We start from the raw sequence: 13,336 nt of genomic DNA, 5'->3' as shown, positions 1-13,336 counted from the left end.
GCCTATTAGCGAATTTGTTAAGATCCAGCATTTAAAAAAGATCCAAACTTTGCAAGGTTCTAGGCTGTAAAAAATACAAAGGCTAAAAACACAAAACGTTTACAAAATTTTGCAAACCCAGTCAATTTAAATGAGTAAGAAATAAAGCAAAACTATCTTACTTGAAGGAGAGGTTAAATAGTATCAACAGGTTTTAAAATAACACTACTCAGTAACAAACTCTACTAGCTACATACAATTTCTGCCCCTTTGAGGACTTACAATATGGACTTGTAATGCTTCTCAGCATTGAAAAATACACACACACACAGACACGTACTATATAACACATACTACTGAAATGCTACACAGTACATTTCAGACAGAGTTCAACTGAAAAGTTTCATATGCATACAAAGAACTAACATAATTCTTTTTCAATGTTACGAGCATGAAAATTGACAAAACATTATAAAATTTTAAGGTAAAACAGGACAGTGAAGAGCTTTTTAGAACACCACTGATTGGGCTTCACAAGTGAAATAATATTAAATAATTTAATTATGTATTCCCTCAATTCAATTCAACCATTGCTGTCTTAAGACAAGTGAAGACAAAATGTATTTCAAATCCTGATCTTCTTAACAAAATTCTAGGCCCCTCTTAGAAAACGGTGAACATTTCTGCTAAGAACATTACTGGAAAAGACAAAGACCAGATGAAGAGGACCACGACTTGTGTAAGATGCTTTCCGAGATGGTAATACTTGTGTAAACATCTGTAGAACTTACTTGTATCACAGCTTTAAGGTGCAGGCTACCTAATTACATAGGAAACTATCAACTGAGTTTCATTATGAGGAGTTTTTACCTTATCAAAAATAGAGACTGAACAGAAAACTTTGTTACTTGTTTCTGGTTAGCTTGTAAACATGGAATGTTTTGTTCTGAAACACTCTAATGAAGTGTGCCATGTAAGGAGGCAGGTTTCTCTTAATCTCTTCACAGAAGCGAGGGTAGCCTGCAGGTTTCAAATCAGGTTCATTCTCTCCTGGGCCATCCATCACCTAAAACCAAAAGAAATTCAAATACAGTTTGAAGAAAATTCGTATTTATAAGAGACTGCCGAAGTAGGAAGAGGTATTTGGTTTGAGAATGTTATATTCCCATTCCATTCACTGCCATCGGGTTGATTTTGACTCAGAGAGCCTATAGGGCTCAGTAGCCCCATAGCATTTCCAAGTCCAAGGCTGTAATCTTTATTAAATCAGAGAGCCTCATCTTTCTCCCATAGACTGGCTGGTGGGGGCTTTGAACCCCTGACCTTTTGGTTATCAGCCCAATGCTTAACCCACTCACTGTACCACTTGTTGTTGTTGTTAAGTGCCATCGAGTCGGTTCCAACCCATAGCGACCCTGTACAGGGTTTCCGAGGGTGTAAATCTTTACGGGAGTAGAAAGCCTCATCTCTCTCCCGTGGAGCGGCTGGTAGTTTCGAACCGCTGACCTTAGGGTTCGCAGCCCGATTCGTAACCACTACGCTACCAGAGCTCCTCACTGTACCACTAGGGCTCCCTAAATGATATATTAGTGAAATTAAATGATATTATTTAAATTTCAGTGGCTACTGGGTCATTCTGAACATCCTAGAAAAGTTCAAGTCAAGGCTGTGAAGGAAACTTCAGTGCCGTACTTAAAACGATCACAGTCAACAGCAGAGCTAGAACTAGAAGGAAAGTCTCCTTTTTCTTAGACATGCTCCTTTGCTAACACTGAAATCAGAGATACATGAGTATGACCACAAGAAGTTCTTTACTTCATTAGGTAACCTTGTTAGTAAATATTATACACAAAGCAAAATTTAAGTGCGTATCTCTGGTTTTCCTCTGAATGTAACGTATTATGGACCGTTATTTTCCTTGGGCAAAAATCTGAATCTCACTATAGAAGAATCCAGATCAAATGGAGAATTACGCAGATAATTTCAATTCTCAGGGAATCTTAGATTTTCTGGAACCACGGTCGCTGGATAATCTGAACTACTGCCCCAAGATTATCTTTAAACCTTACACCAAAAATATTCACTGAAGACTAAAACAATCATTTAGCTGAATGCTTTCATTAGTTAACTTAGCTTTGAATGTTTTTATTGATACTGGTGTGGTACTGTAAAGTAAGCACAGAGCTTCTAACCACAGGTTGGTGGGTCAAACCCACCAGCTGCTCATCAGAAACTCTGTGCAGGGTATTATGAGTTGGAACTGACTTGCTGGCACTTAACAACAACTAGGTGTTTTTATTAATGAAAGGCATACTGAAATCAAGGGTAAAAGTTTTTCTGAGGTCATAATAGATTTTGCTGTAACAATGTGGGATACATATATCCCAAGTAGACTGGTGGGAGGGTTGGTAGTGTGAGGCCTGTTTCTTGAGATTCACACAGTTACAAAGGTCCATGGCAAACAGTAGCACATACTACAACTAGGATACCAGTGTCCCAAGAAATCTGAGAGGCTGAAAATGTTGGTGGGTGATATATGTCCCATGGGCCACAAAAGGACTAACCAGTTAAACATGTCTGAGCATGCTCTTTATGCTCTTTTCAGTTCTATGTGTACATGCCACTGAACTGACAGCAGCAACCTGACAGGTGAGACAGCAGGAGCCTTAGAGGGCATGAGTCTACGTGAAAAAGGGGGGAGTGTCTGCGGAGAACGTGAGCCCGTGTGTGTGTCTGTGCATACTCTCAAATAAAAAATATTTTTTAGAAATCTGAATCTCAAATTCTGTAGACAAGGTGTTGTTTCTTCTCTGATTTAGACTGTGTTTGTCATTCTGTCCTACTCATTTACAAATACCCATCCACTTTTACACCAAAATATACAGCACTTGAAGGGCTCCTGGTGTGGCACTGTAAGCTCAGCACTGGACTCTGAACCACAAGGTGGGTGGTTCAAACCTACCAGCTGCTCCTTGGAAACCCTATACAGGGTCACTGTGAGCTGGAACCGACTCGATGGCACTTTTAACGACAACATAGCATGGCTATCAAGTGGATTCCGACTCCTGGCGACCTTGTGCTAACGTTACAGTGCAGGACTGCTCCATCGGGTGTTCTGGGCTGCTTTATGGAGGGACAACAGCAGGCCCTTCTTTGGTGCTGCTGGGGGATGGGAGGTTGGGGTGGGCCTTGAACTGCTAACCTCTAAGTTAGCAGTCTAGCACAAGCTCACATCATCTCTGAGGAATGAAAATCTGTTTGAGACCTGGCGTAGCTGCAGGAACATTTTCTTCAGAAGGGCGAGGATTGCTTTCCGCTTTGGAGCACAAACTTGGTGACACCAAGCAATCTTGTGGAGGCGTGCTGCAGGAGAGATGGGGCACCGCGGGCAGTCATTATGCACGGACCCAACAGGATGGGGTACAGCAGTGGCTTTAAAGCTGAGTTTCCGTTTGCTCTTTTTGTAAGCAGTGAAATCTTAAAAGTTGGTTTCACGCAAAGCCCCAGTACACAGAAGAGCTAAAGGTGGAGCTGCTTTGCCAGCTGGAAAGTTGAGGACCTGGAGCTCCCCCGTCTCGTTCCCTTGCCCCAACCTTGTGGCAACCACAGAAATGCCAAGGGAATGCTTCCTTACGTGAAGTATACACTTACTTACAATATGAAGGAGGCTACTTGGCACTCCAAATGGAATCCCACCTCATCCAGGAGACGCCCTCACATGACGGTGAGACTGGGCATGCTTACGTGTCCATTGGCGATGTCCAGCAAGTCCCGTAGCCGACAGCCCCGGCGGTGTCTTCGCTCATAGCAGATGCTGTCTTCCAGGATGACGTAGTCAGTGCCAAAGGACCTTAGGAGGGCATGCACTTCCTCTGGAGACCTCTTGGCATAGATCTGGTATACCTGCCCGAAGGAGATAAGATTGGAGTGAGGGCAGCACAGCTCTCAGTGCCCGAGAGTTAGCTGAGGACTATCCAGACGGTGTGGCCCTGCCCCTGCCCTCCCAGCCCACTCAGCATCACTCCAGGAGAGAGCGCGTGGGACAATTTCCAAAAGAGTATTACTCAGACACGTTGGGAAGAGGGGAAGCGAGTCACGTGCTGAATACATTCCCAGCAGATGCCAATTCTAAGATTGTTTCACCAAAGCAAACGACACACCTAAGACCATCTCTGCCTTAGACAGGAAAACCTACAAACTCAAGGGTCCATGAGGGGTGGCGGCTCCATTGAGGGTAACTGCTAGGGAGGAGACTCAGCTTCTGATGATGGAAGATGGAGGACAAGACCTGAGGGGGTTGTTGGGTTAGAGACTGGGTGGCACGATGGCTTTACTGCTGCTATGCTGCATCTAACATTCACCTCTACCTGTGCGATGGTGAATTCTCTAAGGTCTCTTATAGCTCTAGTCTGTAACTCACCAAACAACGTCTCTGCCTGGCTGGGTCGGGGTAGGAGAAGGTGCCCGAAGATACTGATAGGATGACACGACTCAGCTGTGGATTAGCAAAGTTCACTGTAATGGTAAAAGCTTGAAACTCCAGCAAGGGTACTAAATAAACCACCTCAGAAGCACGAAGAGGGATCTCACTACCATCAAAGAAGAGTCAGGAATGGACTCTTGATCCCTGCTCACTGAACCTCCTCGACCCAGGGACAGAATGCTAGGCACGGGGGTGGGGGGTGGGGGGGGGGGGTAGGAGGGGGAGGAGGAGACGCAGCAGCTGCAGCAGCACCAGAAATCAGATCATGGAACAGAGCAGTGGCCTGCCTTCCATCCCACAGAGTCAGTAAAGCTGAGTGACTTTGGGCGGGAGGCGTGCTTGCAGAGCGAGCTGCCTCCAGTCACTTAGTTGGTGGAGCTAGGTTTGCTGACCACCAGAGCTAAGCTGAGAGCCTCTGGGATGAAGTTGACAGTGGAGAAGGTCTCTGTCCAGTCTCAGCAGCCTAGAAGACAGAGCTTTGCTGCCCAGGCAGAGAGAGGCCGTCCTGAAGACTTGTGCCCCTGTATTGTAACCTGTTGTTACTGTGGTGTTATATGCCGTCGAGTTGGTTCTGACTCACAGTGACCCGGGATGCGGATTCTGAGGAACAGCTGGTAAGTTTGAACTGCCGACCTTGCAATTGGGTGCTTATCCTACAGAGCCACACCAGGACTCTTCCCTAATACAACCCCATTAACTGGGAGTATGGTTTCTGAGTTCTGTGTAGTAGTGAGTTTTGGAAGGCAGATGAGAAGCAGAGTGTTATGGGAGGGATGGTTTGGTTCCTTTTCTTAATCCCACCTTTCCTCCTGGCGTGGAGAATGAGTAACTTGTAGCAGCCAGCAGTAGTCCAGAGGGGGCGCTACCTTCACACTCACCAGCTGCTCCACATACCTGAAGTGAGCCTGGGACTGTCCTCCGTTCTGGGAGCTGCTGGAGTTGGGGACACTGGGTGAAGAGAAGGAATCCTGGCAAGAAGTGCTGCTCTCACTGTGTCCACTCTCACGATGACAAGTTTCTCACTTCAAGTGACTGGGCACCGAAGGCCTATTCACAGTGTCCACAGGGACCGAAGAGACAGTAGTAGGAAAGTGAGCTGCTTCTACTGCTGAAACGGAGACGCCATCATAGAATCCAGCCCACACCTCAGACCACAGGCATCTAAGGATTGAAGAGGAGCCTTAGGGCTTTCAGGATACCAGGACGGGGACTCTCTTATTGTTAGGGACCATCGAGTTGTGCACAACAAAATGAAGCAGTGTCTGGTCCTGTCCTACACTAACAACTGCTGTGATGCCTGAGCTCACTGTTGCTAGCACTGTGGCAGTCCATCTTGTTGGAGAGCTTCCTCTTTTTTGCTTTCCATCCACTTTACAAAGCATGGTATCTTCTCCAGGGACCAATCCCTCTTATTAACACGTCTGAAGTATGAGAGAGAAAGTCTCACCATCCTGGCTTCTAAGAAGTATTCTCACTGTACTTCTTCCAGACAGATTTGTTTGTTCTTTTGGTAGTCCGTGGTACTTTCAGCCTTCATCTTTACCACTCTAATTCAAATGCATCAATTCTACGGTCTTCCTTATTCATTGTCCAACTTTCACATGCATATGTGGCAACTTGAAAATATCATGGCTTCGCTCAGGCACCCCTTAGTCCTGGTGGGATTGACCGCTGACCTTGCTAATAACAGTCCAGTCCTTATCCTACAGCACCACACCAGGACTACAGACGGGGACCCAGAACTTGAAAACAGCAGTAAACCAGACTTCCTCATTACTCTTGAGACGAGCGGCATAAGGGAACCTTCTAACTAAACCTCATGTTTGCTGAGTCAGGCACTCTTCAGCCCTTTAGTTAACTTGGGCTATCTAGTTAACTTGGGGGTACCTGGAACACTTGTAGCTGGATTTAAATTAAGACAAATGAGCCCTGATAGCACAGTGGTTAAGTGTTTGGCTGAGAACTTAAAGGTCAGCAGTTCAAACCCTCCAGCTGTTCTGCAGGAGAATCGTGGCAGTCCGCTTCTTTAAACGTTGTTAAGTGCCGCAGAGTTGGTTCTGACTCATAGCTACTCTATATCAGGTTTTGGAGGAGTGGTTGGTGGGTTTGAATCGGTGTTCAAACCGAGCATGTGGTTTGGTTCATTATCCAGCATCGTCACACCAGGGCTCCCCTTAAACCATTAGCGCCTTGGAAACCCCACTGGGCAGTTCTGGTCTGTCTCTAGGGTTTCTCTATGAGCCAGAATTGACTTGATGACTGGTTGTTGTGCTTGTTAAGTGCTGTTGAGTCAGTGCTGAGGAGTGGCTGTATGTATGACCCACCAATCTTGGGGTTAGCAGTTCAATGCCTATCCTACAGCGCCATTCAATAATGACAAAGCGTCAGTTAAGAAAATTCTCAATCGTAAGACTGAGCATAATTTCCTCTGTTGTTGTTGTTAAGTGCCGTCGAGTCAGTTCTGACTCACAGCGACCTTGTATAGGGTTTCCGAGGCTGTAAATCTTTACAGGAGTAGAAAGCCTCCTCTTTCTCCTGTGGAACAGCTGGTAGTTTCAAACTGCTGACCTTGCGGTTCACAGCCCAATTCGTAACCACTACGCTACCAGAGCTCCTTGAGACTAGTGAAATCTAACCCCAAAATAAGGCTTTTTAACAATCTTTCAGTTACCTAGATTCAAGAATACCCAGTATAAAACACCACAGAAGTCTGACACCACGGCTGATGAGGGCTAAAGACCTAGGTACTTACCTGTACTGCTGACTGGATTCACCTGACCCGCAAAGGCCCCTCTACTTCAGTAGTTCCATGCCTAACAATCTGGAGTACAGCTATGTGTTGTGAGATGCCATCGGGTAGACTGAGATGCACAGTGACCCTATGACAACAGAATGAACCACTGCCCGGTCCCGTGCCAGCCTCACAATTGTTATGTGTGAATCCACTGGTGCTGCCACTGTGCCCATCCATCTCAGGAGGTCTTCATCTTGTCTCTCCTAGGAACATATCCAAAGTCCATGAGAAGTCTTGCCACCTTCGCTTCCAAGGAGACAAATACGTTTGTTCTTCTGGTAGTTTGTGGCACTTTCAATATTCTTTGCCAGCAACATAATTCAAATGCATCGATTCTTCTCTGCTGTTTGCTATTCATTGTCCAGGTTTCACATGTATATGAGGCAAATGAAAATACCGTGGCTTGGGTCCGGCTCACCTTAATCCTCAAAGTGGCCTCGTTGCTCTTAAACACTTTCAAGAGGACTTCTGCAGCACACTTGCTGAATGTTGATACATCAGTTGACTTCTTAACTGCTGCTCCTATGAAAATTGATTGTGGATCCAAGCACAATGAAGTTTTTGACAACTTCTACTATCTTTTCTCTGTTTATCATCATGTTATCATAGTACAGTTGAAAGGATTTCTGTTGTCTTTATACTGAGATGCAATCCATACAGATTTCCATCAGCAAGTATTTCAAGTCCACTTCCAATAAGAATGGTCTTGTTATCAGCATATTGTATGCTGTTAATGAGTTTTCCTCCAATCCTGATGCCACTTTCTTCTTCATATAACCCAGTTTTTTGGATTATTTGCTCAACATACAGATGGAACGCTGCTGTTATGTGCTGTTAAGTTGGTTCTGGCTCAAAGAAACCCTCTATAGGATTTCCAAGGAGTGGTTGGTAGGTTTGAAGTGCTGATCTTGTAGTTAAACAGTTCAGTGTTGTGAAAGGACACAACCCTGGCACATAACATTTTCTGATTTTAAATCATTCAGTATTTTCTTGTTCTGTTCGAGTAACTGCCTCTTGGTCTGTATACAGGCTCCACATGAGCACAAATTAAGTGTTCTGGAATAACCATTCTTCTCAACGTTTTCCATAGTTTGTTATGATCCACACAGCTGAATGCCTTTGTAATGTAAATGAAATGCATCCTTCTTGTATTCTCTGCTTTCAGCCAAGATGCACCTGACATCAGCAGTGACATCCCTCATTCTACATCCTCTTCTGAATCTGACTTGAGTTACTTGCATGTGATATTAATTATATTCTTTGATACTGTCCACATTCTGTACGGTCACCTTCTTTGGAATAGGGACAAAAATGGGTATCTTCCAGTCCGTTGGCCAGGTAGCTTCTTCCAAATCTCTTGGCATAGATGAGTGACCACCTTCAGCACTGCACCAGTTTGCTGAAACATCTCAGTATTCTCTGAATTCCTAGAACCATGGTTTTCACTAAAGTTTTCAGTGTAACTTGAATGTCTTCCTTCAGCGCTACTGGTTCTTGATCATGTGCTACCTCATAAAATGGTTGAATGTTAAACAAATCTTGATACACTGACTGTGTGTGCTCCTCCCATCTTCTCTTGATGCTTCCTGTATCATTCAGTATTTTGTTCATTGTTATTGTGAAGTGCCGTCAAGTTGGTTTCGACCCATAGCGGCTTTGTATAGGGTTTCCAAGGAGCGACTGCTGAGCTTGAACTGCTGACCCTGTGGTTCACACTGATTATATAGTCCAGTGCATTAACCCACAGCACCAGAGCAGGACTCCATAAAGCTGCATCATAATGACTGGCTGAAATTCAGTCAAGTTGAAGTTGAGACTGATGACTAACATACAAGCGGTGGTTGTTATGCGCTGTGTAGTCGGTTCCGACTCACAGCGACCCTGCACAGGGTTTCCGAGGCTGTAAATCTTCACCAGAGCAGAAAGCCTCATCTTTCTCCTGCAGCCCACTGGTAGTTTCAAACTGCTGATTTTGAGTTTAGCAGCCTGACTTGTAACCACTATGTTAAAGGTTTGGAATTTTTTCTTCATTTCTTTCAGGTTGAGAAATGCCAACTGTCTTCTTTCCTTTTGATTTTCTACTCTAGGTCTTGTACATTTCACTGTAAGCTTTACTAGGTCTTCTCCATATGCCCTTGGAAATTTACCATTCAACTCTTCTACTTCATCATTTCTTCCATTTGCTTCAGATACTCTATGTTCAAAGCAAGTGTCAGGGTCTCTTTTGGCATCCACTTTACTCTTTTCCTTCTTTCTTATCTTTTCAATGACCTTTTGCTCCTTCATGTATGATGTTTTGATGTCACCCCACAATTCTTCTGCTCTTCTGTCATTAATGTTCAATGCATCAAATGGTGTCTAAATTCACATGGGATAGACTACTCAAGGCAGTGTTCTGGCTCTTAATGGATTTTGAAAGCTTCAGTCTGAACTTGCATATTAGCAATGAGTGGTCTGTATGTATTGTGCAGAGGGATGCATGCACAGTACTGCTTATAATTGTAAAATACAAAGGCAAATCTAATTAGCTAAACAAGATATTGTATACCTTGTTGTTAAGGGCCGTTGAGTTGGTTCCAACTCATAGTGATCCTGTACAGGATTCTCAAGGAGCAGTGAGCTAGAACTACTAACCTTGAAGTTCAGTGCTTATCTTGCAGTGCCACACCAAGACTCCCATAGTACACCTACATGATGTAGTATTATGCAGTTTTAAATGTAATAAGAAGTTCTTAATATACTATTATGGAATGATTTCTAAAATACAAAAAGTGCCAGCAAGATATAGTATGTTCTTTCTGTGTAAAAAAGAGAGAATATGAATGTGTGGGCACACAAGAAACTGGTAACATTACTTGTCTTCTGGGAAGGGAACCAGTAGCTGGGACTCCAGGGTGGGAGACTTCTCTATTTTCTTTTGTACGTCTTCATATTTTTTACCTATTTCAAGCAAAACCAAACCAAAAAGCCTTTAGAAATAACAAATGGTCCATCAGTAATGTGGCCAGTATTTCTCTAGGGTTTTTCTTCCCCTCTCCCACTCAAGGCTCTGAGGCTCTGCACTCACAGGCTGCCTTCTGTACATCTTCTCTGTTATTCCTCTATACAAGGTGAACGTGCGACCTGACAGCATGCCTTCAACTGATGTGGGCTGGCCAAAGTCCACAATGAGAAGACATAAGCCCTATGCCCGTAGGTGGCGGCAGTAAGCATCATCTTAACCAAGCACAGGGAAGTCCACTGCTGGCCCACAAGAAGCCAGGAAAGGCAGCAGGAGAAGGTCCTTACCGCTTTGGTTCGCTCTCTCAGGCTTTTGTCTTCGTAGTGTGGGTGATTGGTTAAGATCCTTCCTGTGCAGAGCTTCACTCCAGCCAGCAACTGCATGCTTCCAGCAAACACAGCCTTTCTAGGAGTATTAGAACTGAGAGATTGGAGAGTCTGTATTAACCGCACAGCTAAGATTTCCTCAAAGAGAACAGAAAAGACCACATGACACTCAGAATTACCCAGCTTTGTGAGGAAGTGTTAAGAGTTGGGAACACAGGGGTGGCTGCATGGGTTTCTGATTGGCTCTCCCAAGTATTTTAGGAAACTTCTCATACCTGTTTTTGACTGTTCACTAGCACAAGGGTTAGGAAGCTTCTAATGTACTGTTCTGATGGGTTTACAATTATAATGAATTGTCTTAAGAAGCAGGTGGCTTCTGAGTCTGAACTTCTACGGTAAAACCCATATTCCTTTCCACTATTGCTCCACGGAGGTAGATGGTAAAAAAAAAAATTCAATAGGCTGCCATTGCTTTTTGTTTTAAACTTAACACATCAAACTTAAATTTCCATTTATACTTACAATGTAATAAATTTTAAATTCAGAAAATGCAACTGATCATGAGTAAATGATGAAAGTTCTTGCTTAAAATGAAAGCAAAAAAGGTAACAGATATTAAATTAAAAAAACAACAAAACAAACCCAAATGGAATAAATAAGAAAAAAGCATAGAAAGGAGACCCTGAAGTAGAAAACATCTTCTTTAACATGGGAATGCACAATATTTTAAACGTGGAAACACGAGCATTCTATTTTTCCTTTTGTGTATTTTTCTTTTGTTCAGCTCATGGAAAACTATAGACATCTAAAAGAATATAGGGCACCCTAATGTTAAATGATTTCATCTTCCAACTACCAGAAGCTACGATCCTACCCATGAGTATGAGGGACAGCGATGGAGGACTAAGAAGAGAGTCCCTGAACAGGGCTAAGTATTGTTTTCTTCTCCCTATTGTCCCTGGGAAAACAGAATTTTAGTGGTTGAATTAACTCTCTTCCATTTTTGGAAACCTAGCTCATCACATGCAAACTGATGATACATGTTTGTTGTTTTAAATAATAAAGAACACAACAGCTTGTCTATGGATTCTCCTCAATATAAAATACAGAAGTTACTATGAGGTCCACTAAGAATACTGCAAGACACAATTCCTTTTATGTTAAGAAAGAGGAATCTGCTAGGCTGAGTTAGAAGGGAGTTAGTTTTAAGGAATCCAATGGAAATGATCACAAGTCAACATTCTTTGCTGAAACTGCTCTAGCAGGCTGTTCCCATTGTTCACAGAGAGCAGCACAGGAAACGGACTCTGGTGATGAAGTTTCTAAGAGAAACCCCATTATATTTACCTATCTCATGTGGATGTTGTATTCATTCCAACTTGGTGCTAAGATCACAGCTTGAATGCCATCCACCTAAGGGCTTAGATCTGTATTAGCAAGAAGTGACCATTCAGAGTTGTGACATTTACTTTTGAAAAACTGAAGATTTTGTCTCTAACAGTAACACTCGTGCTCCACAGAGTGATGGGATGACAGTGAGCAGACGGAATGACACGCTCTGCAATTCTGGCCAGAGCCCAGAATGTAGATCACGGCAGGAAAAGTCTTACGTGAACTTGGCTGTACCTGACAGGTTGTTGCAGTTCTAACAAGCAGGCCCAGGTTCACAAGGACAAATCAGCATTTGCTCTCGCCCTCTGTACCAGCAATTTATAAAGAAACTTTGACGCCTGCCCCTCATGTTTAAAGGAATATGAGGGTTTATAAAAACAAATGAAGGTACTCAGAGTTTCTCAGTGCAGCGTTTGAGAGAAAGTCAGTTTTATTCAATTAACACATATTAAACATGTATTCAATGCCATATCCACTGATTATCCTAATTCAGAGTGTGCCAAAATTGCTAAACTTGCTAGAGAGAAAAACACAAGCGCACTGCCATCGAGTTAATTCTGGCTCATAGCGCCCTATATGGAGATGAACAAATATGAAAGAAAATGTCATCATTTCTCCTTTTGTATAGTTTGAATTGGTTTGAATCATATTTCACTACCATAAATGATACAGTAACATCACGCACTGATGCTAGAAATAGCTATCTTTGGGTCCTATGGACTAAACAAATTCAGAATGCAGGAAGAAAATGAGTCTGGTCTCCACGTCTGGCAGAGCATAAGGTTGAGGTGAGAGCAAACAGGGAGTGAATTACCCTGGTTTGAAGCCTTACTGTCTACACAGTGGCAGACTGATCTTTCTGCATAAATGACAAGTCCAGCAGCTGAGCTTGTAATACTCATTAATATTATATGTGCAACATTGTCTTAGCACCATTGTTTTGAATATATAACAAGAATCAGCACCAAGGAGATTCACAGAATTATGTTTTATAATTATGATCTCTGTTACTGTGTGTTTTCCTAAGGAGAAAAGCATATTTGGCAAAGATAGATGACTGGCCTTGTTATCTATTCATGGCAAAGGACCAACATTTCAGCCAGCTTCTTGTATTATAATCAGAACACTTCAATCAATTACATTGTCCACAAAAGGATTAATTGTCAAAAGTCCTCAACTGGTTCACTGGGAAGTTACAATTATTCTTCATTTAAGAAATATTACTGAGGCCCTACTATGTGCTGTGCTTGCTGAAAGTGAAGAGGGCTTGAAACATTTACTGATGAAGATCAAAGAGCACAGCCTTCAGTATGGATTGCATCTCAATGTCAAGAAAACAAAAATCCTCACCACTGGACCAA

The 13,336-nt window shown here is 43.1% G+C and overlaps 1 protein-coding gene across 1 annotated transcript in view; it reads right to left on the bottom strand.

Annotated features, from left to right (window-relative positions):
- Positions 1-883: 883 nt before the first annotated feature.
- The window catches only part of DPY19L3 (dpy-19-like 3 (C. elegans)), a 98,497-nt gene continuing 86,044 nt past the window's right edge, over positions 884-13,336 (bottom strand). Inside the window, exons 16-18 of the mRNA XM_006867305.1 lie at positions 10,545-10,677; positions 3,724-3,882; positions 884-1,045 (exon numbers count right to left, since the gene is read on the bottom strand). Coding sequence (XP_006867367.1) covers positions 884-1,045; positions 3,724-3,882; positions 10,545-10,677 — 454 coding nt within the window. The remainder of the gene's footprint in view (positions 1,046-3,723; positions 3,883-10,544; positions 10,678-13,336) is intronic.

The sequence above is a fragment of the Chrysochloris asiatica genome, unplaced genomic scaffold, assembly GCF_000296735.1.
Source record: "Chrysochloris asiatica unplaced genomic scaffold, ChrAsi1.0 scaffold00104, whole genome shotgun sequence".
NCBI lineage: Eukaryota > Metazoa > Chordata > Mammalia > Afrosoricida > Chrysochloridae > Chrysochloris > Chrysochloris asiatica.
This window is presented reverse-complemented; position numbering and strand designations above follow the sequence as displayed.